This window comes from Bufo gargarizans, chromosome 6, assembly GCF_014858855.1.
Source record: "Bufo gargarizans isolate SCDJY-AF-19 chromosome 6, ASM1485885v1, whole genome shotgun sequence".
NCBI lineage: Eukaryota > Metazoa > Chordata > Amphibia > Anura > Bufonidae > Bufo > Bufo gargarizans.
Window position 1 is genome coordinate 195,506,766 of NC_058085.1, and position 26,999 is coordinate 195,533,764.

The window sequence follows — 26,999 nt, forward strand, 5'->3', positions numbered from 1 at the left end:
GGACAGAAACACCATGAAAGCACTACGTAGTGCTTCCGTTCCACATTTCCGTGATTGCTGACCTATTCAACGGAATGGTTCCGCATCCGTGCGGAGTGCACACGGGCCGGTGCCCCGTGTATTGTGGCCCGCCGTGTGTGGGCCACAATACGGCCACGGGTACACAACGGCTGTGTGCAAGAGGCCTTAAGGAACAGGTATGTTTGGGCTTCCCTAATATCTTTTCACTCAGAGGCCGGGGGCGTGTCCTGTCTGAAATCTGCCAGCACTGCTCTGTTGTAATGAGGGATAAACCACACTTACAGAAAGGCAGGAGGCTCCCGTGATGTTCACAAGTCGTGTAGAAGAAGCTGTTTTAATCAGGCTCAGGAGCTCAGCTAGCTTTGACACAACCACTTTCTCTCAGCCGTCTCCATTACCAGTGACGGATCTTGCCTGACAACAGGCAGTGGACTGCAACCTAGGTGGACACGTGACCCCTAAAGGCCATGAATTTACAGCTCTTTTTTTTTTTTTTTCAGTTTTTTTTGCTAGTTACACCATTCTCTATTAAATGAAGTGAAATTGTGTGAAAGCACAGGGATTCTTTAAATTCCTGCGTTGACTTCTGGTGTTTACACACCATTATGTTGAGCCACCACTAATACAAGAACAGCACGCCTGGTAGGAATGTGACATCAGTGCCCTATACACCTCCCTCTCCAGGATTGGCTGGTGCATAGGTTTGGCTTGGATTAGGAATGGGGCCTTCGCTTCATGGCCATACTAACGCCAGATGCACTGCCACTCATGATCCAAGGTGGTCAGCGTGCTAAATGCTCCGAATAGAATTATATCACTCATGTCAGCTCCTGATGAAACACGCTGTGTAGAAACACATTCAGCCTTATGAGCAAGCGCGATGAGTAGCAGTTACACCACCTGCACCCCTAATGTATTGCTGGTCAGACTAGCAAAGTAGGAGTTGTTAGTGTGATGTACATTGCACAGAATTGGATGGTGCCTTACTAGATGGATTCTGACATATAGAGACATATTCCTGACCTGCGATGACAGGGTGTACCAGCCGCCTGTACACTATGCAGCTTCTTCTACACCGGAATTCCACCGAACGGGCTGTGTTGGTTCAACTGCTGTTCCACAGGCATCTTGGATCAGTGTAGGATCCACTGGTCAATATCGCTGATGACTTAGCATCCTGGGGCAGACTTGGTGGATGTAAAAAAATAAAAATAAAGTTTCTACCCCCGCTTTTGTTTTCACTATATATATTTACATACTCCTTAATCCATTGGTGATTATAGGTAGTAATGGGAAACAATATTGAAAGGCGTTGCAGCCACAGTAAACTTGTGTTCTTTCCTGCCTAGTTCATCTAGCATTTTCAGGTGGTACCCACTATTTTTTTAATGATTAATACTAGGGACGAGTGAATCGAAGTCCACAATGGAAAATTTAACCTGAAATAGGGTACAAAAGAACAAAAAAATACTTACCTGCTCCATTTGCTTGTGATGGGTCACCCACCACCATCTTGCTTGAAGATCTTGGCCAAAATCCTGTGCGCAGCAGGCGTCATGACATTATCTCAGGCCGCGTTTTGGTCTGAAATAACTAGTTGCAGATGTGAGGATGGCTTACCTATTTTTCTAGCTTTGCTTCAAAACCCTGTTTAAAGGGCAGGAAAGCATCTCTGCCAATCCACTGTGTGAAAATAATCTTGTCGTAATCTCCTTACTGTTTACCAACTTGCTGAGCAGAAGTAAGCATAGTTATAGCCCTCAGCTGTTTCAATGGGACAGCTCCTACCAATTCACCTGAGGATTCAGCAGTTTAGCAAAGACAGACAACACCTTCAGTAAACTTTATTTCACCATTTTAGATCTTTAGAACTTTAGACAAAATAACCTTCAACTGAAAGTGAGACAAGAGAATTACACCATCCTACAAATTTACACCTCTCTCAATGAAACATGCAAGCTAGCTCCCCCCCCCCCCCCCCCCCCCAACCTGTAGGCATTGTTATAATAATCATGTGTAATCTGGCTGTATTACTTACAACTAAATTCCGTAGCAGAGAGGAGGGAGGAGGCAGGCCAGGAGGGCGGCGCATCACTCACTACGGCATGCTCCTTTATTTTCCTCCTCAAAAACCTAGTGCGCCTTATGGGCACGGTATATTACCTTATATTGCTGCTGCTGACTATGGTGTTCAGTGTTCGGAAAATCTCATTTTAATGAACACGTTCTTATATCTATTCTATTTCATTTATCTGTTCTGTGCAGTGCTATTAAGAAAATGGCAAGTTTTGTATTTTGTACTTTTGCAGTAATGCAAATATGTTATTTACTTTAGTAAAAGATGTTTTATTTAGAAAAACACTGTGCATTTCAGTTCTTGAGTTAAGCATAACTACATTTCAGCATTATCAGTAATGTGTGTGTGCGCTTTTGCCTTAAAAAATCCAAACAAATAGACCTCTAGCACAATTCAATTCCCTTAAAATATTGCATCGCATACCGTTATCGCAATTTTTAGGGCCCTAATCGCAATCGCACAAAATTCACATATCGTGCAGCCCTATTTATTATTTAACCCCTTATCAATGAATAACTGATATATCCATCTCCAGTAAGTGCAATTTAATACTCCAAAAGATATATCCATCAAATCAAAATGATAGCATGGTATACATGAGATTATATTGGGAGCACAGCTGTAATAGAAGCCTACTCAAAGGTAATTCTGAACTGGGCCATTTAACCCCCACCCCCCATATGATGCAGTCTATAGTGAAAAAAAAGAGAGGGAGGGGGCTCCCTCTCTCAGCCTACTGACACCCTGCAAAGAAATCACGGGACAATGGTTTACTATAGTAGCCAAGACCTAATATAAGACCACTCTACAAACTGAGTCTTGCTATTAGGCGTTGGGGAACCTAATAGAAAGTAGTACTTTTCTCTGAAAAATAGAACAGGTTGGCACAGTATGTGATGAGCAGTGGGACATCAGGCATACATGGCCTACTTGTTCTTTTCACCCATTATAAATTCATACCATTATATATTCCGTCAGTATTAAAGGGGATTTCCGGGATTTTTATCTGGAAAGGTCTGGACAGGTCATCAGTATCTTTCCGGTGGGGGTCCGAGACCCGGGACCTCTGCTGTTTGTGAAGACCTCTGTGCTCGGCATCACAGAAAACCCTTTTAATACTATTAGTAGATATTTACAGACATAGTGTTTCGAATAAGCTATTGCCAGGAAATATATATAGCATGTGTTTTCACAGATATTACCAGTGACACACCAATAGAGGAAATTACACACAAGGGTTCGGCTTTCATAACTACAAAGTTTTATCAAACTGTGAACTGCCAGAAAAACCTTAAAAGAAAAAAGAACACTAACAAAGCACTGCGTACATTACAAATAAAGTTATGATAACTACAAACAACACAAACCTACCTACCTGAAGTATATTCTAAACTGAAGACCTTAGGCCCCTTTCACACAGGCGAGTATTCCACGTGGATGCAATGCGCGAGTTGAACACATTGCACCCGCACTGAATCCGGACCCATTCATTTCTATGGGGCTGTTCACATGAGCGGTGATTTTCACGCATCACTTGTGCGTTGCGTGAAAATCGCAGCATGCTCTATTTTGTGCGTTTTTCACGCAACGCAGGCCCCATAAGAAATGAATGGGGTTGCGTGAAACTCACAAGCATCCGCAAGCAAGTGCGGATGCGGTGCGATTTTCACGCACGGTTGCTAGGAGACGATCGGGATGGAGACCTGATCATTATTATTTTCCCTTATAACATGGTTATAAAAAGGGAAAATAACAGCATTCTGAATACAGAATGCATAGTAAAATAGCGCTGGAGGGGTTAAAAATAAAAAATAATTTAAAGAGGACCTTTCACCTGGAAAAACAATGTGAACCAAGTATGCTGACTTGGAGAGCGGCGCCCGGGGATCTCACTGCACTTACTATTATCCCTGGGCGCCTATCTGTTCTCCCGTTATGCCCTCCGGTATCTGCGCTCTGTAAGTTATAGTAGGCGGTGTCTGCCCTTGTTCTGCTGGGCGTCTCCTTCTCCTAGGCTGCAGCGCTGGCCAATTGCAGCGCACAGCTCACAGCCTGGGAGAAAAAAAAACTCCCAGGCTGTGAGCTCTGCACTGCGATTGGCCAGCGCTGCAGCCTAGGAGAAGGAGACGCCCACAGGACAAGGGCAGACACCGCCTACTATAACTTGCAGAGCGAAGATACCGGAGGGCATTGCAGGAGAACGGAGCGGCGCCCGGGGATAATAGTAAGTGCAGTGAGATCCCCGGGCGCCGCTCTATTTGGCAGCATACTCAGTTCACATTGTTTTTCCAGGTGAAAGGTCCTCTTTAACTCACCTTAATCCACTTGCTCGCGCAGCCGGCATCGCCTTCTGTCTTCTTTCTTTGCTGTGTGCAGGAACAGGACCTGTGGTGACGTCACTCCGGTCATCACATGATCCATCACATGATTTTTTACCATGGTGATGGATCATGTTGTGGACCATGTGATGACTGGAGTGACGTCACCACAGGTCCTGTTCCTGCACACAGCAAAGAAAGAAGACAGAAGAGATGTCGGCTGCGCGATCAAGTGGATGAAGGCGAGTTAAAATTTTTATTTATTTTTTTAACCCCTCCAGCGCTATTTTACTATGCATTCTGTATTCAGAATGCTATTATTTTCCCTTATAACCATGTTATAAGGGAAAATAATACAATCTACAGAACACCGTTAAGTCGGGTTTGGGTACCAAACATGCCGATTTTTCTCACGCGAGTGCAAAATGCATTACAATGTTTTGCACTCGCGCAGAAAAATTGAGCGTGTTCACGCAACGCACCCGCACATTTTCCCGCAACGCCCATGTGAAAGAGGCCTTAAACTTCCTTATGACATTCTCACTAAGAATTATATATGGCTGCAGAAAGCATACACATAAAAAACAAGCAAAAAAACTAAACTGTCTTTCTTGCAGGGCCTAGACCACTGTCAGGGGGAAGGCCAGTACCCAAACTGATCCAACCTCCCCCCAAAAATAGCCTAAAACGCACTTTATTTCAATCTCCATACGTTTGAGAGAACAGATTTATAATCTATGGTTGAAGAGGACGATTTAACTACAGCATAAGTACATGTTGTGCAAATGACGAAACTATATCAATACATGTCATAGAAAGTTTCAATTCATATATTTGTATAAACAAGGCATTCTGATGCCCAAATGTGACATTTATACAAAGATAGGTAGTGCTACATAGATGCCTCAGTGACCTGTATTAGTCTACCAGGCCTACAGGCTTGTCCTTTTATAAAGACAAGGAGAATATTAGGAGGAAGTTTTTAAATATTTGCATTATTAAATTAAAAAAAAATATATTTTTATAAAATGTTCCTTAAAGTTCTTACTTGTAGTTCTCTATGAACTGTGCAAAGGCTTCTGTTCTGCCAGACAATGGGACAATGATGTTCACAATGGTCCTGGAGATGTCCTGCGTTTCCACTTTGACTTTCATGAGTGGGCCAAAGGGTCGGAATAAAGTGATGTGATGGTAGCTCCTAGATTCGGGTTTTTTGTAGAACAGCTCATAATGAGATCCTTTATCCCTTTCAGTTCGATAATAACCTAATAATAATAATAATAATAATAATAATAATAATAGAAAAAATATATTAAAAAAAAATCTACATTTGTTTAAAATTCTATTAATTCTGCATCAACTGGATCTTGTAGGTGCTAGGAAATATTCTGGCTTATCAACGGAGTCATAAAATAGTTTATTACACTCCTTTGTAAGGGTAAAGGAAAAACTGCACTGATGCCTCTAATAGACGCAAGCACAGTCTAAGCGAATAGTGTGGGTGGGCGCAGCTCACCTCCTAGAACTTACCACCTCACTTCATCCTGATGTATCAGCTTGGAAGAAAGATGAGGCAATAGAGGCTAGATACAAGTTGTAATCAGACCTGAACATCAGCCAGGATGTATGTTCCAGCATACATAGGATTATTCTCAATGGAGGTTTGAATAAATTAATTATGGAAGAGGGAAAAATGCCTCCTATATGCTATACCCTTTCATATAGTCATCTGTAGGAAAATAACTGTCAACCCTGAGCCACGGTTCCAACTGGCTTAGAGAGAACCCTGACATATGCTCGCTCCCATGGTCCCAGCCACCAAATAGGCCAGTGTTTTTTCCTATAGCATGCAAGCATGATCTCCGCTAATGGATTGCAGGGTGGTCGTAACCATGGAAACGAGCAGTGTATAATGTGATGGAAAAATCCAGCCAGCAAAGGAGGCAATATGGACAATCACAATACATTAGTAAGTGACTGGTACTAACTTTCTCTACCTGATAAATGCCATTTACTGATGTGAGACAACCCCTTTAAGGGGAAAATCACCAGCACTGAACCATACCGCACTGCCTTAGCAATTAAAAGCCAACTGCCATCAGCCAATTGATTTTTCCTTGGAAAAGCTTTGGCGCAGCTGACATAGGGACTCTGCAAGTAAACCTGGTCCAACCATGGGGAAGTTTGCATGGTATTGTATACGCTCCTAGGATAGATCATATACTTCATGCATGCAGTATATATAACATATGAACACTATAGTATGACTTCCTCCGTGTAATAAGCCATTGTTATATACATTATATTCAGAAACTCAGCACTCCTTTTCTGGGCCAAGGAATCCTACTGCAGTCATATCCTCTGCTCAGCGGTCTGCTACACTGGGCTGCCGATTCCCTGCCTGTCCCTGCACTAGGAGAGACCTGGATCAATCTGTTGTCCACATTGTCGGCATGAACATCGGCAGCCCGAATCCCTGCATAGGCCACAGGAGAGTCTATCTACTGAGCAACGGTTGGTGCGTACAAGTCTATAGCTGAGGTCAGCTGCTCGCAGCAGACCTGGCCCTTTCTCCCTGTCTACTGGTCTGGTGATGGACCAAGGCATTGCCAGCTGTACGAACAGACTGCAGTTGCTTGCCCTTCTGGCTGGACTAGCATCTCTGCGCTGGTAGGAGAACAGGAAGAGCAAACTGTTGTAGCAGGTCCATACAGTTAGCAATACTCTGCAGTCTGCATACACAATGTAAGGAGAAGTAGCAAGGGGACGTTTGTTTTTTCACAGCAGTTCCTCACCTCTCCCGGTCCTGCTCCTTGCATACACCCCAACATAATCCAATTGATTTACTTGAAAGCATTCTCCTTCTCAAGATGCATAAAAGAACTGAACATACCTTCCACAAAGTCAGATTCACTGAATAAAACTTTTTCCGATCCTCTGTTCTCTTGTTCTTCATCGTCCTCAGGATTATTTATGACTTCCAGGCCAGCCTCTATAACTTCAACCAATTCATCTCTCCTGTCCTTTCTGATGGGCTTTTCCTCTGGGTGGCGTGTTAGCCCCATCTCAAGCTGGTAAACCTTCATGGAATTAAAACTTTCAAAAGGCACAACTGCATATTCACTGGGAAGTTTAGCACCCACAACGACTTCTGCCTTATCAATCTGTGAATGTAAAAACTCAAGGAGGTCATTAGGGGGTTGCTCTTTGGTACCTTGGTGCCCAGCACCATTACCAGCAGATTGTTTTTTCTCATGTGCCAATCTCAGCTTTTCACTCATTTCCTGAAGTTCCTGCTTGAGTTGGGCAATCTGTCTTTTTAGGCTTGTTGCTCGACTTTTGTAGTGCTCCTCCTGTTCCTGAAGAAGAGCTTGGTAGTACTCCTTGCTATAGATCTCTCCAGCAATCCCAGGAAGAGAGCCATTTCCCTCAGGAGTAGGGGCACATTCTAATAGATATGTGAGAAGCATTAAGCTGAAAACCAAGGCAAGTCCTACAAATAACCATCGGGTTCTGCCTTGGAGATACACCCCTCTCCTGGGCATTCTCTTGAAAATCTGTATTTTTCTTGTGCATGAAGACGATTTAGATAATCATTCAAAAAAGTTTGTTCTTTTCTGTCTAAACTTTCTTGTCTCACATCACTGAAACAAAAATAACCTCATCAAGACAGGACCACATTTCTGTTCAGTCTGCTACCTCCATGAAAACCAGGGATATAAACCGCAACTTGCTGAAGAACAGGTCAAAAACTGTACAATGTGGATTCAGGGGATATTAATGCTCCAGCCTATCTGGATGTTAAGGGGTCATTTTCTTGAACCTGAAAAGAGAAAAAGGTGTCAAAATTAAAGTGCCACTATCCTAATTTATTTATTATATAAAAGATGAATATGCATTCAAAATATAAAAGTTAAATTCAGATAAGTGCTTAATTAAATCACAAAAAAGTCACAAAAAACAAGTTATCTTATCTCACTTAATCAAATGGCATTATCCTGTAGAGAAACTTAATATAAGGCACTTACTAATGAATTGTAATTGTCCATATTGCCTCCTTTGCCGTCTTGATTCCTTGTTCCATCACAGTATACACTGCATGTATCCAGGGGTTAGGACTACCCTGCAATCCAGCAGCAGTGGCCGTACTTGCATACTATAGGAAAAATTGCAGGCCTATGCACAGTACTACTACAGTCTGTTACCAGAGAGGCCAGAGCTGGCTTCTCTGGAAACTGACTGTAGTACTGTGCACAGGGCTGAAATTTTTCCTATAGTATGCAAGTACGGCCACTGCTGCTGGATTGCAGGGTAGTCATAACCTAGGAAACTAGCATGAAAAAAAAATGGATCGAGCCAGCAAAAGGAAGCAATATAGACTATAAACAGTCACAATACATTAATATGTGCCTTGTATTAAGTTTGTCTACATGATAAATGCCATTTGCTGAAATGAGAAAACTTTTAAGTCAAGAACACCATTCAAATACACAATTATCATGGAATGCAGGCAGACAAAAGTTACGGTATACGAGAAATCATTTTTGTGAGTTGTAAATATCTTTGTAACTGATGACTTATACTCTGTATCGGTCATCAGTATCCGATCAATGGGGGTAAAACACTTAGGACCCCCTCCGATCAGCTGTTTAAGAAGTCCCTGGAGCTTACATTTATGGTGCTAAGCTGTGCTGAGGCCACGTGACTGACTGTCATGACGTTTGTGGCCTAGGATAAGCAGCGAGAAGGCTGCAGTGCTCACAGGAGCACAGGAGGCTTCACGAACAGTTGATCGGTGGGGGTCCTGGGTGTTTGACCCCCACCGATCAGATGCTGATGACCAATCCAAAGTCAGTTACAAAGATAACCCCTTTAACCAGGATCCATTCTTTTGCACACAATTTAAAAAATCTAATTTCAGCACTTTTGCAAGTAAATCTCAAAATGAAAACGTATGCAGCTTTGAATGTTCCGGCACACACAGAACATATCCACAGGGTCCCAGTGTCCCGATGATGTCTAGGATTGCCCCTCCGTACAAATCCATATAGTATATGAATAAAATTATCTGATCATCTTTTTAAGGCATCTGGACTTCTCATAGTTTATCTTTGCCATAATGGATTTTGCTGTGGATCCACAGGTAATCCACTGGGAAACTCAATGGGAAAGATCTACAACAAACCAACCTTTCCTCAGCAGAAACTGACATGATGTGGTTTCTTAAAATCCGCATTGCAGGTCTGTTTACATAGAAAATATCTCCAACGTGTAGATGATATTTTTAAAGTCTATGTACACCTTCAGGGACAATTTTTGTTATGATGGCATTTTACTCATTTTGGGCTAAACCTAATTTTTTCAATTGGTCTTTATTAACAATATTGAGCCGTTCTGTCACAAAAAGTTAACACTTTTTCAAGCTGTGTGAATGGCACTTTCACTTTGTGCAGGTCATCTAATAACCCCCATCTGTAAATTTGCCACATTCAAAACCGCTCCAAATACACAACTTGTACATGTGGACTAATCCTTTCTGTTGCAGAAAAATCCCAACTAGTAAATCAATCACTTAGACCATATACGATCGTAAATGCAAAGAGTGAAGTGGAAATAGAAAACTATTTTTTTTGCCAGTAAAAATAGATTTTGCATTTTAATGACGTATTATGTTACCGAATTTTAGTCTTTCCCCAAATGATATTTACAGTAACTGTCCAGAATATAAAGTCTATAAGCCCAAAAGATCTCAACATGTTCCTGAGACTAGTCTTGCCAAATGGGACACCCTTCAAAAGTACACATTCGGGCCGTTTTACTCGCTGTCTCCACAGATGCCTGGGCTGGCACTAGAATGGCATTTCCTGAAAATCATAGGCAGACAAGCAATACTCAAATGTATGAAAACCCTATGGAAGAAAAATTCACTTCACTAGAAGTTCAGAAAAATAAAGGCACAACATTTGTAATACGTATTGAAGTGTCTGAACAGTGTTTAGTAAAGACTGTAAATGTAAACTAATTTGTGAGTAAATCATTAGGGTTTATTGCCTCATTTACAGAGGTTATTACATTTGATACAATAGAAACATGGGGGGGGGGGATTTATCATCCCCCATGCCACTTTTCTGGTGTAAAAAAGTCGCAAACCAAGTGTTTGAAACATTTTAATGCCACTGTGACAAAATTTGTCTCAAATGGCATTTTTATGCTGCCCTTACCACTTTCCGAAAAAGGGGGAGCAGCGAGGTCGGGGAGGGAGCGGGGCCAGCGGCCTAGCACACTTATCTTCATTTACGCTAGTTTTCTAGAGTAAATGAAGACTAAGAAATCTTCAATGAACCTCAGAGCTGCTGTAGATTTCTGTTTAGGTGCGCAGACTGTGCTTCATTTATGATGAGGCCTGCGCAGGGGATATTATATAAGCTAGTCTATGATAAATTACATCTATATTTGCTTTCTTTTGAAACCTACAACAGTGAACAAAAAAAGCCTGTTAACATTTTTTTTTTTTGAAACAGACATACAAAATTGCCCCCTTTAATTGTATGGGGGCTGTCAGTCCGTGAAAATGGACATATAGGATATGTCATTTATTCACGTCCTTTATTCAGCAGCCGTCAAAAAAGCAGCCATGTGAATAACCCCATAAACTACTGTTGTTCTTAAGAGATGTGTGACGGCCGTTAGAAAAAATAGCAGTCACATGTCCATTTTTCGTGTGAATGTAGCCTTAAAAGCATAACTCTACTTTTCCCAGAATGTAAACTAAAGGCATAGGGGGAGATTTATCAAGCTGGTGTAAAGCAGAACTTGCTTAGTTGCCCTTAGTTACACCTACAGTGCCTTGAAAAAGTATTAACCCCCTTGACTTTTTTTGGATTGTGTTACATTACAGCCTTAAGTTTAATGTTTTGTCAATCAGAATTTTATGTAATGGATCAGAACACAATAGTCTAAGTTGGTGAAGTGAAATGAGAAAAATATATAAATAAAACTATTGTTTAGAAATCGAAAACAGAAAATTGGCATGTGTGTATGTATTCACCCCCTTTGTTAGGAAGCCCATAAAAAGCTCTGGTGCACCCAATTACCTTCAAAAGTCACATAATTAGTGAAATTATGTCCACCTGTGTGCAATCTATTTGTCACATGATGTCATTACATATGCACACCTTTTTTTGAAAGGCCCCAGAGGCTGCAACACCTAAGCAAGAGGCATCACTAACCAAACACTGCCATAAAGACCAAGGAACTCTCCAAACAAGTAAGGGACTATGATGTTGAGAAATACAAAGCAGGGTTAGGTTATAAAAAAAATATATATATATATAAAAATCTTTGATGATCCCCAAGAGCAACATCAAATCCATCATAACCAAAAAGGAAAGAACATGGCACAACAGAAAACCTGCCATAAGACAGCTGCCCACCAAAACTTACAGCCCGGGCAAGGAGGGCATTAATCAGATAGGCAGCACAGAGACCTAAAGGTAAGCAGCCGGTACTGAGAAACTGGTCAGAGTTGAGGGAAAGATGGATGGTGCTAAATACAGGGATATTCTTGAGCAAAACCTGTCCCACTCTGTGCGTGATTTGAGGCTACGACAGAGATTCACCTTCCAGCAGGACAATGACCCCAAACACACGGCTAAAGCAACACTTGACTGGTTTAAGGGGAAACATGAAAATGTGTTGGAATGGCCTAGTCAAAGCCCAGATCTCAATCCAATAGAAAATCTGTAGTCAGACTTAAAGATTGCTGTTCACAAGTGCAAACTATCCAACTTGAAGGAGATGAAGCAGTTTTGCAAGGAGGAATGGGCAAAAATCCCAGTGGTAAAATGTGGCAAGCTCATAGAGACTTAACTCCTTAAGGACACAGCCTTATTTCACCTTAAGGACCAGGCCATTTTTTGCACATCTGACCAGTGTCACTTTAAGTGCTGATAAGTTTAAAACGCTTTGACTTATCCAGGCCATTCTGAGATAGTTTTTTTTGTCACATATTGTACTTCATGACACTGGTAAAATGAAGTAAAAAAAATCATTTTTATTTATAAAAATATCAAATTTAGCAAAAATGTGTTAAACAAAAATTGCAGATTGCCAAGTTTCAATTTCTCTACTTCTATAATACATAGTAATACCTCCAAAAATAGTTATTACTTTACATTCCCCATATGTCTACTTCATGTTTGGATCATTTTGGGAATAATATTTTATTTTTGGGGATGTTACAAGGCTTAAAATTTTAGAAGCAAAAGTTTTGTACCAAAAAACCTTCTGCTCTTCCTAGTCACATACTATCTGTCTTGATTTACAGAGGTAACAGCTACTCCAAAAGTATTCACATAGCCTGGAGAAATTTTAAGGGCATTGTCAAGGATTCCTACTGTCATTTGATATTCAAGCTTCATTTTTTTAGAACTTCAACTGAGAAAAAAAATATTCCTATATACACTGTGGTCACAATTATTAGGCAAATTGCATTTACAAATAAACATTTCTGACATTTCAAAATAAATAAAAATTTGTGATCAATACAGTCTCTCCCTTTCCTGTAACAGTCATAAGCCTTCCATCCATGGAGTGTCAGTTTCTTAATCTGTCGACGATCAACTTTTTGTGCAGCAACAATCACAGCCTGCCAGACACTGTTCAGAGAGGTGTACTGTTTCCCTTCACAGTTTATAAGAAGGGCCCATAAGTTATCAATAGGGTTTAGGTCAGAAAGGGGGCCATGTCATTTTTATTTCATATTTAAGGCCTTTACTGGCTAGCCATGCAGTGGAGTACTTCGATGCATACAATAGAATTGGAAAAATGCTGACTTTCCTGTAGCACTCCTTTAAGAAAGTGTCTTCTGAGAACTGGCAGTAGGTTTGGGAGTTGATTTTGAGTCAATTCTCAAAACAAAAAAGTCCAACTAGCTCATCTTTAATAATACCAGCCTAGCTGGAGTCCGAGTCGATGTGGAGCTCTGTGCCCATTACGGATCCAGCCATGGGCCCATCCATCTGGTCCATCAAGGGTCATTCTCCAGTCATCAGTCTATAAAGCCTCTGAAAAATCAGTCTTCAGATATTTATTTGCCCAGTGTTGACATTTTAACTTATGTGTCTTGTTCAGTGGTGGTCAGATTTCAGGCTTCCTTACCTTGGCCTGGTCTCTGAGCACTGACCACCTTGTACTACCGGACACTCCAGGGAGGTCGGAATATGACAGCACTGGAGAATAAAGGGTTCCTGGTGGATTCGCCCATCATTCTTCTCAAATCATTGGCAGTTAATTTGCGTCTTTTTTTTCTCAACACATTTCTTGTGACCCTGTTGACTATTTGCAACAAAACATTTGATGGTTCTGTGATCACTCCCCAATATCTTAGAAATTTCAAGAGTGCTGCAGCCCTCTGAATGTCTTAATGTTCAACTTTTCAGAATGAGTAAAATCTCAAGTTGGCTCATTTTGCCAGAGGAAAATTGCCTAATAATTATGCACACCTTTTAATATAAGGTCTTGATTTCCTTAGGCCACATTCTCCTCATTACACAAATTCACATCACATGATAGGCTTCAACCCAATAAGGAGTCAGGTTTATAGAGCTTGGAGTTGGAAAAGGTGCATACAATGAAGGTACAGTCAAAATCCTCCCTTGTCTAATAGTTGTGAACACAGTGTAACTGTAGCCTACACTCGACCTCACCTCATTGTACAGTCCGGCTCTGTACATTTGCAATACGGCTCCATGCAGAATTGGATTCCATTGCCCATTGTTTGGAACAGGCATTACTGATCGCACAGCATAATATGGCCATGTGCATGATAAAGTGTAGGGCACTGGATATAGTGTAGGGCAGTGATGGCGAACCTATGGCACGGGTGCCAGAGGCGGCACTCAGAGCCCTCTCTGTGGGCACCTGCACTGTTAAAAAAGTCTATGGTGTACCAATATGCCTTAGACTTTTCCTGCCATTCATCAGCGCAGGGCGCACTATGAACAGCACAGACAGGGCACTGAATGTAGGCAGGCTTTAATAGCTAAATGATAAAGTACATGGAATATATACTATATTGAACTATAGTATTCAGGTTAAATTGCCGTGTTGGCACTTTACGATAAATAAGTGGGTTTTGGGTTGCAGTTTGGGCACTCGGCCTCTAAAAGGTTCGACATCACTGGTGTAGGGCATGCCAAATTAGACACTTTATTATGTTATGTCCTGTATCAATATCTGGGACACAGCAAAGAAGCAACGATTCTAGTACAGATCGGCATCACCGCCATGCCAGATACGGCTGCACCTGTTTCATATAGAGATCTCATGCATGAATGCAGGATCAGAAATAAGTGGAATTGACAATACAGATGCCTGTTTATCACCAGGCTTAATTTGGCAATAAACGATAACTTCAATAAAACCAGTTTCCCATTGTTATCATTCATTATACTGTAGAATCCTTCGGTGCTTGCTTACATATGACTGTCATATAAACAGTTTATAATAAACCAATACTGCAGCCACCCACCTGGGCGAGGGCTCCTAACCAAGTGTCAAGATCTACAGGTTAAGGACAATGTTGCACTTTGCAATTTTTTTATTGTTCTTTTGCTTATTAAGTGCAAGATTAAAGGAAATCTGTCAGCAGCGACCTCTCTATCCAGTTGTTTGCATAGACGCATAGCTGTGATTCATCTGATTTGTTGATCGGAGGCGCCGTTCCCGAGTTGCGATACTAGGCATTTGGTGCAAAGAGGGCATCACCATTGGTCTTGTTGCACCGAAGCTCCGCTGCTTTCTGTGACCAGTCCCTCCCTGGCTGCTTTCCCACAGCCTGGCTCTGTCAATCAAAGCAGCCAGGGAAGGACTGGCCACAGAAAGGAATGGAGGTTTGGTGCAACAAGAGCAACGGTGACGTCCTCTTTTTCCGAAATGGCTAATTTGCATATTAAAAAAATATATATCACAACTCAGGAATGGAGCCTCCGAGCGTTTTAATCAGGTGATCCTCAGCTATGTGTCTACGCAAACATTTTGATAGGGAGATTGCTGCCGATTGCAAGCAGCTTTTTCAATATTTAGCTGCCATACAGTTTGTGCAACTCCTTTATCTGCTTTTAGAGATGGCAGCGGGGAGGGGAGGAGGACGTACACTGCACATGAGAAAATCTTCAGGGGGGGAGATTACACAAGCTGTACTCTCTAAGATCAGATGGGGAGACAAGTAGACACGGTGATCTACAGGTAGAGAAGGTGAATCAAACATCTTGTAGAGCGAGCGCAGACTGTAGGGGGAATAACACTCCTCAGCCTCCGCAACTGTGAATGCAAGGAAGAAATCATCCATCGGTGATGCGGTTGTGCCAATATGTGAGAGCACTTCCTGAACATACAGTTTAGGAGGGATTCGAAAGAAAAAAAAAAAAAAAAAGACGTGCTCCATTAAATTTATATGGCCACTTACCTACTGCATGTCTGCTATGCCTTCCCAAGGGCTGTGTCTGGTATTGCCGCTAAGTGGGACTATATTATAATACCAGATACAGCCCATGGCAGATACCGCCCTGTTTCTAGGAGAAAAAATTGCAAGTAAAAAAATTAAAAACACATAGTTGAGCTTTCCTAATAGATACTTACCTAGATGAGTCACACGTTTTAACCCCTCACCAATTTCAATTATTTTAACCCTTGCAGTTTGGTTCCCCCCACAGATTATAGCTGATCATTGGAGAATACAGCACTAGACCCCGTAAAATCAACTTATTGTCTAGGAGCTGAAAAACTAGGAGACAAGTGTCTTGCAATAGACATACTGTAGTGTATGCCACACATCAAACCAAGAAAGCAAAAAAGCACATTTAGGTGCAAATAAACAGCTGTTCACATGATGTTGGAGATATCTCAGATAGGCAGCCTTTTCCAAATATGCTCCATTTGATCAGATACACTGACATTTTAATAAATTATTTCCCTAGATACAAATGCAGTCACCGAAAGCGATACTACTACCATGGCAGAAATGGTAATGTACGCTGATTTTATATACTTTATAAATCATGGCTGTCATTGTTTTTCCTAGGGAGTGGGGCTCATTTTTTGTTCTGAGGTATCCTATATATTCATAAGATAAAGAACAATATTAGATTTTGTATAAATATGCACAAGAAACTCCTCCTAATAAGTGAAGAATATATGACTAAAGAAGAATATATGACTAAACTATATAAGCTAAAATAAAAAAAATAAAAAAAAACAGCACCACCCCTGTCCATAGGTTGTGTGTGGTATTACAGCTGTGTCCCATTGACTGTAATGGATCACAGCCTCAATACCAGACACAACCCATGGACAGGGGTGGTGCTGTTTTTGGAAGAAACCAGCAGTGTATTCAACGTAGAAAAAAGTCCCTTTTTGCATATATGCCGCCTAAAAACAGGAGTTTACAACATTTCGCACACCCACCACTTTTTGTACTCAAGCCTTGTATGCCTACGGCCTCTAATAGTGACGAGCAGAATGCAGCATGGACATTAAATGGTTAATAAGCGCTTTCCACCAGTCAGACAGTTTGTGACTCAGCATTCACATGTCATCCTCTTTTCCTAGTATGAAGGAATGGATACACATACGTGGCCAGGGTTGTCTAGCATAAAAGTGAGTAGCACCATCTGGTCCCAATTACTGGCCTCATTTAACAGCACAAGGGAAGGGGTGGGAGTCTGGAGAAAGCCCCGGCCGGAACCCACAGAAGCGAGAGATGGATTCCTCCTCCCCATAGCAGAAGATGACACGGCCTGTCTGGAGTGGTCACATTCCAGGAGACATGCTGGCTGGTATAGAAATGCTAGTTTAACCTATTCAGCTAGCTTGCACAAAATACTGGTTTCATTTTTTGGGACTCCGGTGCTGCTTTCCATGTTTCATGCTAAGTGTTAAAGTAAAACCACACACAACTATGTGGTCCCAAGACATCCATTTCCGTAATACGGCCCCCATAGGCTATAATGGAACTATACTGTACCTGAGGTATTATTCCCTAGAAGCATTGCTTCTACCAACAGAATCCAGAGTGCAATCTATGGTTATGGTCCAAAAGATACCATGCACATACGCTGCTTTGTATGGGGGAATAAAAGGGCACTAACAGGAGCGTAAGGCGTCTTGCTCTACTTTGTTATGACGCTGCTTTCGTATGGGAGCATGCAGTTTTCTTTCTGTCATATGCCATACAAACTGCGGGGTGGTTATCTCCTTGATGCATTGCTTCTAGAGGACGATCTCGCTCTCACGAGGCACAGAACTCCTTGTACTGCCCTAGGCATGAAGTCTACATGTGACTATGAAAAGTAAGAGGTACTGGTCAATAGAATACGGTATGTAGATTAAGCACCTTTCATCTTCCACCTAAGGGTGTATTTAGACAAGTAGACAGTTACAATTTGAATGCTAGCGATTCATGTTGGAACACAATCGTGTAGTCTAAATATATGTAGCAACTGAATGACTGTAGTCCTTTATGCAAACAAATTATTATTGGTCGTAACTAAATTGTGTTAATGTCAAGAAACAGTGTGTGAATTTTCAGTGATGTGATCCATGACAATACACGATCCTGGATTGAGCGAATAAACGATCGCAAGCAAATTAATTTATGCACGATAATCTTTGCATGAAAATGCTGGTCTGTCTGTAATATTGTGCACTGGCGACAACTCCACTGCTGAAGATATTGTTTGGGAGAAACATGCAGTGGGAATAACAAGTATAAAGAAAAACTTTACAGGCAGTGATGCGTCCTTGGCGGCGTCCCTGTGGGACAGGAGACTCCATGAGCTCGTGGGGCGGCTGCCCAGCTCTGCTCTTTTGTACCAGAGCACTCAACAAGTTCCTTGCTCTCCACTTTGCAGCCCTCAGAGACCTCACTCTCTGGCAGGGGTAACAACACACTTCTGCCTTTCTCAAGCCTCCTTCTGCCCCAACTCTCCTCTTCTTTCTACTCAGGCCTGCCTCCTCCTCCCACCCCTCAGACCAGCCACAGCTCCTCACCTCCAGTGCCATATACTGGACAGGAGCCTACACAGCTTTAAATCGTTAAACTCGATTGGGTTGTTAATTACGTCATTAATTATCTACTCATCTAAGGGTGGTACCAGTGCGAGCGCCACTGGATGAGAACACATCCATCGGTGCTCGTTTGCAGTGGTCTGATTACACAGGCCGATGCAAACTGAATGCTTGAGGAACGATTGCTGCCCCAGTCACGCTGTTAATGCCACATTGTGGGTCACACACACACAGATAACACATGGTACCTTTTTTTTTTTTTTTTTTCCACCACAGAAAAACTTCAATGTTCCAAAAGAAGTTTAAACCGTATGCAAATGGTGTTTGCAAGCGCTCAGGGTGGTGTTTACTGCTCCAAGTGCCCAGCCCCCCCTGTCCCCAGCATTACTCGGGAAAGCCTGCCCAGTATTCATGTAATGTACCTATCCTCAGTATGTGCTTGTGAACACCAGCATCAGCTCTTGCATGCGCCGCACAATACCCATTGTGGGCAGCGACATCAGGCACCATTCAACCTGCACATGACCCGCTTACTGGCCTCTCTATCGTTGAGTCAGCACATTTCCAGTAAAAGTATTAAAACCTGAAAAAATAAAAAGTTCTATGCATTTGGTATTGCACCGAACCAGATTAAAAAGCTACAACTTCTCCCACATAAAAACAAGCCCTCATATGACAGCATTGATGGAATAATAAAAACGTGATAGTTCTTGGAATGCAACAATAAAAAAATGCTTTTACACTAAGGCCCAAAACTGGCTGTACAACACCAACAGATTATCTGACCAATATCTGTCCAATCAGACCAATAGTTGGCGTGGATAACAAAAGATCTGTGTGTGTAATTGGCCATTTGACCAATGATTGGTGAGAAAATCTGTCAGATAATCTGTTGGTGTAATACAGCCCTAAGGGGTTAACCCACTGAAAACCAAGTGGATTGCACATTTGCGTTTAACTAGCAGATAACTTGTCCAACCCATAAAAACAGAAGCTCTGACTCAGTCTAATAGCCAGTCCTCTCTTCCCACACGGCTGCTCATTAACACAAATCATCATAGCTGTGTATGTACTAACAGAATGTAACAAGATGGGATTCATCACTGACCTCCGATATGAGAGCATCAAGTATCCGCAGGTGGCACCCTCAATTAAGTCCGTCACATTGCTTATTCATTTGCTTTCTGGAGCACATGAGAAGACAGCCCTCGCTGGATCTCGCCGCAGCAGCTTCTGTTTCTGTAATTCAGCTCTAAAGTAAAAAGTCAGAAAAGTGCTGCGTGAAGCATTTCTTCAAGCACATAGACCATGACCACAGAGACCAATGCTGGGGAAAGATTTAACCCATTTCACTACACATGCAACTAAATGATAAAAAATGGGCAGCAGGATGGCTCAGTGGTTAGCACTGGTTGCTTGAAGACCTGGGGCCCTAGGTGCAACTTCAACCAAGGACAACATCTGCTTGGAGTTTGTATGTTCGCCCCGTGTTTGCGTGGGTTTCCTCTGGGTACCCCAGTTTCCAAAGTCATACCAATAGGGAACTTAGAGTGTGAGCCCCACTGTGGACAACAAGCATAGATAGTGTCTGTAAAGCGTGTGGAATATGTAAATAAAAATGTTGAGTCTCCATATGACGGAGGCAGGGCCGGTGCAACCATATAGGCGAACTAGGCGTTCGCCTAGGGTGCCGGCCTGCTGGGCTCCCCCTGACTGGGGCTGCAGCCCTGGGCGAGCGGTTCTTGAGCCGCCCCCAGCGCCATTACAGGGGGGCCAGGAGGTGGAGGTCCTTCTTAAATATGGCAGAGCAGGCATCTGCTTACCCTGATGGCAGGTGCCTGCTCTGCCAGTAAATTACCAGAGAGGAGGCGAGCGGCAAGGGAGGCTGTTCTAGCAGCTCCCCACTCCTCCCTTGTGCGCCCTCTGTGATGCCGGAATATGACGTCATTCCAGCCCCGGCATACTAAACGGCGTGCTGGAGGACTGAGGAGCTGCAACACACTAGACCCCAGGGAGGTGTGTGTGTGTGTCTGTCAATGAGTGTGTGTGTGTGGGTGTGTGTCTGTCTGTCTGTCAGTCAATGAGTGTGTGTGTGTGTGTGTCTGTCAATGAGTGTTGTGTGTGTGTGTCTGTCTGTCAATGAGTGTGTGTGTGTGTCTGTCTGTCTGTCAATGAGTGTGTGTGTGTGTGTCTGTCTGTCAATGAGTGTGTGTGTGTCTGTCTGTCAATGAGTGTGTGTGTGTCTGTCTGTCAATGAGTGTGTGTGTGTCTGTCTGTCAATGAGTGTGTGTGTGTCTGTCTGTCAATGAGTGTGTGTGTCTGTCTGTCAATGAGTGTGTGTGTCTGTCTGTCAATGAGTGTGTGTGTCTGTCTGTCAATGAGTGTGTGTCTGTCTGTCAATGAGTGTGTGTGTCTGTCAATGAGTGTGTGTCTGTCTGTCAATGAGTGTGTGTGTCTGTCTGTCAATGAGTGTGTGTGTGTGTGTCTGTCTGTCAATGAGTGTGTGTGTGTGTGTCTGTCTGTCAATGAGTGTGTGTGTGTGTCTGTGTCTGTCAATGAGTGTGTCTGTGTCTGTCAATGAGTGTGTGTGTGTCTGTCAATGAGTGTGTGTGTGTCTGTCAATGAGTGTGTGTGTGTCTGTCAATGAGTGTGTGTGTGTCTGTCAATGAGTGTGTGTGTGTCTGTCAATGAGTGTGTGTGTGTCTGTCAATGAGTGTGTGTGTGTCTGTCAATGAGTGTGTGTGTGTCTGTCAATGAGGTGTGTGTGTCTGTCAATGAGTGTGTGTGTGTGTCTGTCAATGAGTGTGTGTGTGTCTGTCAATGAGTGTGTGTGTGTCTGTCAATGAGTGTGTGTGTGTCTGTCAATGAGGTGTGTGTGTCAAGAGTGGTGTGTGTCTGTCAATGAGTGTGTGTGTGTCTGTCAATGAGTGTGTGTGTGTCTGTCAATGAGTGTGTGTGTGTCTGTCAATGAGTGTGTGGTGTCTGTCAATGAGTGTGTGTGTGTCTGTCAATGAGTGTGTGTGTGTCTGTCAATGAGTGTGTGTGTGTCTGTCAATGAGTGTGTGTGTCTGTCAATGAGTGTGTGTGTGTCTGTCAATGAGTGTGTGTGTGTCTGTCAATGAGGTGTGTGTGTCTGTCAATGAGTGTGTGTGTGTCTGTCAATGAGTGTGTGTGTGTCTGTCAATGAGTGTGTGTGTGTCTGTCAATGAGTGTGTGTGTGTCTGTCAATGAGTGTGTGTGTGTCTGTCAATGAGTGTGTGTGTGTGTGTCAATGAGTGTGGTGTGTCTGTCAATGAGTGTGTGTGTGTCTGTCAATGAGTGTGTGTGTGTCTGTCAATGAGTGTGTGTGTGTCTGTCAATGAGTGTGTGTGTGTGTGTCTGTCAATGAGTGTGTGTGTGTGTGTCTGTCAATGAGTGTGTGTGTGTCTGTCAATGAGTGTGTGTGTGTCTGTCTGTCAATGAGTGTGTGTGTGTCTGTCAATGAGTGTGTGTGTGTCTGTCTGTCTGTCTGTCAATGAGTGTGTGTGTGTGTGTGTGTGTCTGTCAATGAGTGTGTGTGTGTGTGTCTGTCTGTCAATGAGTGTGTGTGTGTGTGTCTGTCAATGAGTGTGTGTGTTTGTGTCTGTGTCTGTCAATGAGAGTGTGTGTGTGTGTCTGTTAATGAGAGTGTGTGTGTGTGTCTGTGTCTGTCAATGAGTGTGTGTGTGTGTCTGTCAATGAGTGTGTGTGTGTGTCTGTCAATGAGTGTGTGTGTGTGTCTGTCAATGAGTGTGTGTGTGAGTGTGTGTGTGTGTCTGTCAATGAGTGTGTGTGTGTGTGTGTGTGTCTGTCAATGAGTGTGTGTGTGTGTGTGTGTGTGTGTGTCTGTGTGTCTGTGTCTGTCAATGAGTGTGTGTGTACATCATTCAGTAAATGTCTGAGTATGTGTATGTCTGTCTGTCTGTGTGTGTGTGTCTGTCAGTGAGTGAGTGAGTGAGTGAGTGAGTGAGTGAGTGACATGAGGGGGCGGCAAAATGGATCTTTGCCTAGGGCGGCAAAAATCCTTGCACCGGCCCTGGACGGAGGTTGTATGCAACATTACTACAGCAGCCATAAAAACGAGAGGACCCATACTGTGCCTCCAATTACAATCTACTGTTGGATTATGTGTGAATGTGCCTCCTCTGTGCCTACCTTGACAAGGGGCATGGGTTATTGCAAAAGTAGTGTGGCCTCACAGGGGGCATAGTCTAGTGCAATTTTTAGCACCAAAATTACACCATAACTGTTGTGTAAAATCCTGGCTCAAACTAAACCAATATTTGGTATAAATTAGACAAAAATCTAAATTCTTGCTACACATTTATTATCCGGCCTGAGCCAATGAAATAAATCTGGTGCAGGTGTAGATAGCCTGTTTATGTTTCCACAATCTAAATAATTAGTTAACCCCTTCCCGACACATGTATGCCTCTCTGATCTGGCTTGTACAGAAACTGACAGCCGGGCTCCTGCTGTATCCGCTGACATTGGTGAAAACACCAGCTGACCTTTCCGACCCCATCGAGTTACCACGCTGCGGGAACAGGGGCATGGCAGCTCGGTGCCTTCCACAGGCATTAGGCAATACAGGATGTATTGTAATGCATTGTAGAGGGGATCAGACCCCTAAAAGTTAATATCTCAGTGGGACAAAAATAAAAAGTAAAAAAAAGGTCCCTTTCCCTTCATCAAGCCATATACAATAAAACATTTTTAATAAAAATAATAAAAAATACACATAGGTATCGCCACATCTGCAATGACCGACTCTATAAAAATATCACATGATCTACCCCGTCAGATGAATGCTGTAAAAAAAAAAAAGTAAAAAAAAGGCTATTTTTGGTCAACGTGCCTTACAAAAAGCATAATAAGACCAAAAAGTCCTATGTACCCCAAAATTGTACCCATGACAATCGGCAGGAAAAAAAAAAATGGCTCTCAGAAAATGGCGACACAGAAACTGGATTTTTTTTTTACCAACAATGCTTTGTATAAAAGTGGCAAAACATTAAAAAGTATATAAAACTGGCATCCTGTAATTGTACTGACCAGCAGAATAAAGGTAACATGTCATGTGTTTGCCAGTTGCCACAATAACAAAACCCAAAAAGCAATGGCAGAGTTGCCTCCTTTTCTTGCTCCTGCTTCCAAAAAAGCAATCAAAAAGTCGTATCTACCCCAAAATAGAAGCAATGATAAAGCTCTGCTGAGAGAAAAATAAAATGTACAGTATGGTTGTCAGAAAATGGCTGTACTGGTCTCCAGAGGCTGATCAATAGCAACATAGCGCCGGAAAACCATCCCACCAAACTCTGCCCTCCGAAAATCAAATGGAGCTCATTATCTTCTGATCCCTGTCGTGTGTCCAAACAGCATTTTATGACCACGTATGGGGTGTTGCAGTATTCAGGAGAAAATAATTAACTCAATTTGGGGTGCTTTTTCTCCTATTACACCACATGAAAATGAAAAATGGGGAGCTTATGTAACATTTTATTGATTTAAGTGTTTCTAAATTCTATGGAATGCCTGTGGGGTCAAAGTGGTCAGTACATCCCTCAAAAAATTCCTTGAGGGTACAGTTTCCAAAATGGGGTAACTTTTTTAGGGTTTCTACCTTAGTGTGCCTTCAAATGTGACAAATCTGCCGTCCAAAACTATTACACTTACCAATATGCCTTCAATGTCAGAACTGCCCTTAAAGATATATAAACGGACGGACCATGTAAGGAGGGCAGTGTTGTCAGTAAAGGTCCTTTTCTCCCAGGTCCTCAAAGAAGAAAGAAGAGAAGCCAGGCTGCACGAACTAGTGGAAGAGGCGAGTTAAAAACATTTTTTAACCCCTCCATCCCTAATTTACTTAGCATTCTGTATTCAGAATGCTACTATTTTCCCTTATAACAATGTTATAAAGGGAAAATAATAAAGATCAGGTCCCCATCCCGATCGTCACGTAGCAACCATGCGTGAAAATTGCACCGCATCCGCACTTGTTTGCGGATGCTTGCAATTTTCATGCAGCCCCATTCACTTCTATGGGGCCTGCGTGAAAAACACACAATATATAGCATGCTGCGATTTTCATGCAACGCACAAGTGATGCGTGAAAATCACCACTCATGTACACAGCCCCATAGAAATGAATGGGGCCGGATTCAGTGAGGGTGCAATGCGTTCACCTCACACATTGCACCCCTGCGGAAAACTCACCCGTGTGAAATAGGCCTAATAGACATGCTGCAGATATAGAAATCCACGTGGTAGGTCAATTTCTGCACAGAAAATAAATCTGCAAAGTGTAGATGAGATTTGTGTCATGTCATACACTTTGTTGGTACTGTACTATGCTGCGGTTTTTCTATGTGTGAAAAAAAAAGGTGTGTATTCCGCAACGTGTGCAGGGGACATAAAGGAGTGTTTCAGTGACAAAAGGAGTAGGCAGCAGGGTCACAATGGCTTAAAAATATAAAGGAGACAAAGACGTCCACCAAATCCCCACCAATGCCATTCTGGTGCCCTTTCAGCCAATCACTGGTTTGGTATCTAGTTAGGGGGACACTGCATGGCATAGACTCACAGAATATATTTGAAATACAATCTGCTGATGGCAGGGAAATGGTAAAAGATTAGATGCGAATTCCTGGTAACTAGAAAGCTCAGTGGTGGGGACCAGTTACTGCATAGGTATAGTTATCGGCCCAGCCTCCCTATCCTCTGCAGCCACGTTCTAGTGCACTGGCAAGAGTGCAGAGTTCCCACTGAGCTTCCTTCAGTGCCTCCCATCACCTGCGCTGGTGAGCGGAGAAAGGGGCTCCTGGAAAATCTCTGCAGCTCCTCAAAGTATTGATGCTACTACGGCCTATGTTACTCATACTTTTTATCAGGACAGCAATTGTTTGTGTTATATTGATGAACATTGGACAGATAGGGGCCAGTGGAAGCCTATGAAGACACTTACCATATACGTCTGAAGCCAGCCACTAAAAATTTCAACAAGTTCCCTTTCAATGACTACAGGCAGCAAACGCCTACACCTGGGTACCAGATGTGCCTTTGGTTCCCGCAGCACTGTAAACACATCTCACACAAACAAACAGGAAGACTCTGCTCGCTGCTGGGGAACAAGGCTTTAAAGGGATTCTGTCACCAGGTTTCACCCCTGTCAGCTAAACATATGCTGATGTTCAGGGCCTCATCACGATTCCTAATGTGGGCTTGTAAATGTGATCTGTAGCCTTATTTTGCTAAAAAACAGCGTTTACTAACCTGTCACTCAAGAAATAAGGTGCCCAAGGGGATGTCAAGGGATCCAAGCTGCCGGCCGCACCTGCCGCCGTTCGTGCCCAGCGCCGCCTTTGCAGACTTCTGCGCCGCCTCTCGCTCTCCCTCCCCCCTTCTCCTGCTGTAAGATCTTGCGCATACAGGGGTTAAGCGAAGTACCGGCGCATGCGCACTTCGCTGTAAGAAGCCAAATGGAGAAGTCCGCACGGGCGCATCAGGCAGAGCCCTGTGCGCACGCGCGAGATCTTACAGCAGGAGGAGGGGGGAGGGAGGGAGAGCGAGAGGCGGCACAGAGGATTAGGAGGCGGCGCAGAAGTCTGGAAAGGCGGCGCTGGGCACGAACGGCGGCGGGTGCGGTCGGCAGCTTGGATTAGGGATCGACCGATATTGATTTTTTAAGGCCGATACCGATAATTTGTGAACTTTCAGACCGATATAGCCGATAATTTATATTCTGGGAATTTTCATTTTTGAAAAAAAAAATATAAAAATTCCTACACAAATCTGCTGAAAATTTATGTTTATTGTTAATGTGTAGTTTTTTTTTTTTGTAAATCTTTTTTTCATTTATACTTAATATTTTGGCGTTTTATTTTTTTTACTTTTTTTTGTGTTTTTCTAACTTTTAGCCCCCTTAGGGACTAGAACCCTTGTCCTATTCACCCTGATAGATCTCTATCAGGGTGAATAGGAGCTCTCACTGTCCCTGCTGCTCTGTGCTTTGTGCACACAGCAGCATGGAGCTTATCATGGCAGCCAGGGCTTCAATAGCGTCCTGGCTGCCATGGTAACCGATCGGAGCCCCAGGCTTACACTGCTGGGGCTCCGATCGGAGGAGCAGGGGAGAGGGGATCCGCTACACCACCAATGATTAATACAGGGGGGGGGGCTTGGGTGGGGGGGCGCACTGCGCCACCAATGTTTTTAATGTGGGGGTGGGGGGCGCACTGCGCCACCAATGATTAATATACTTGGGGGCTTGGGACGCCACCAATGATTAATATACTGGGGGGCTTGGGGAGGGGGGCGCACTGCGCCGACAAAGATTAATATACTGGGGGGCTTGGGGGGGGAGGCGCACTGCGCCACCAATGAAGTTAAATCTCTCATTTATTCATATACAGGAGGCGGGAGCTGCAGAATGACATAGCCAGCTCCCGTCCTCTATGAGCAGTAGCTGCGATCCGCGGCACCTGAGGGGTTAACCGAGG

At 43.1% G+C, this 26,999-nt stretch overlaps 1 protein-coding gene across 4 annotated transcripts in view; it reads right to left on the reverse strand.

The window, feature by feature from the left end:
• CSGALNACT2 (chondroitin sulfate N-acetylgalactosaminyltransferase 2) overlaps positions 1 to 26,999 on the reverse strand; it is a 70,709-nt gene that overhangs the window by 19,893 nt on the left and 23,817 nt on the right. For 3 of the 4 annotated variants that reach the window (XM_044297231.1, XM_044297233.1, XM_044297234.1), the window contains exons 2-4: positions 19,592 to 19,735; positions 7,310 to 8,239; positions 5,465 to 5,681 (exon numbers count right to left, since the gene is read on the reverse strand). In XM_044297231.1, coding sequence (XP_044153166.1) covers positions 5,465 to 5,681; positions 7,310 to 7,961 — 869 coding nt within the window. In that variant the 5' untranslated portion in view covers positions 7,962 to 8,239; positions 19,592 to 19,735. The remainder of the gene's footprint in view (positions 1 to 5,464; positions 5,682 to 7,309; positions 8,240 to 19,591; positions 19,736 to 26,999) is intronic. The other variant, XM_044297232.1, reaches the window with a different exon arrangement.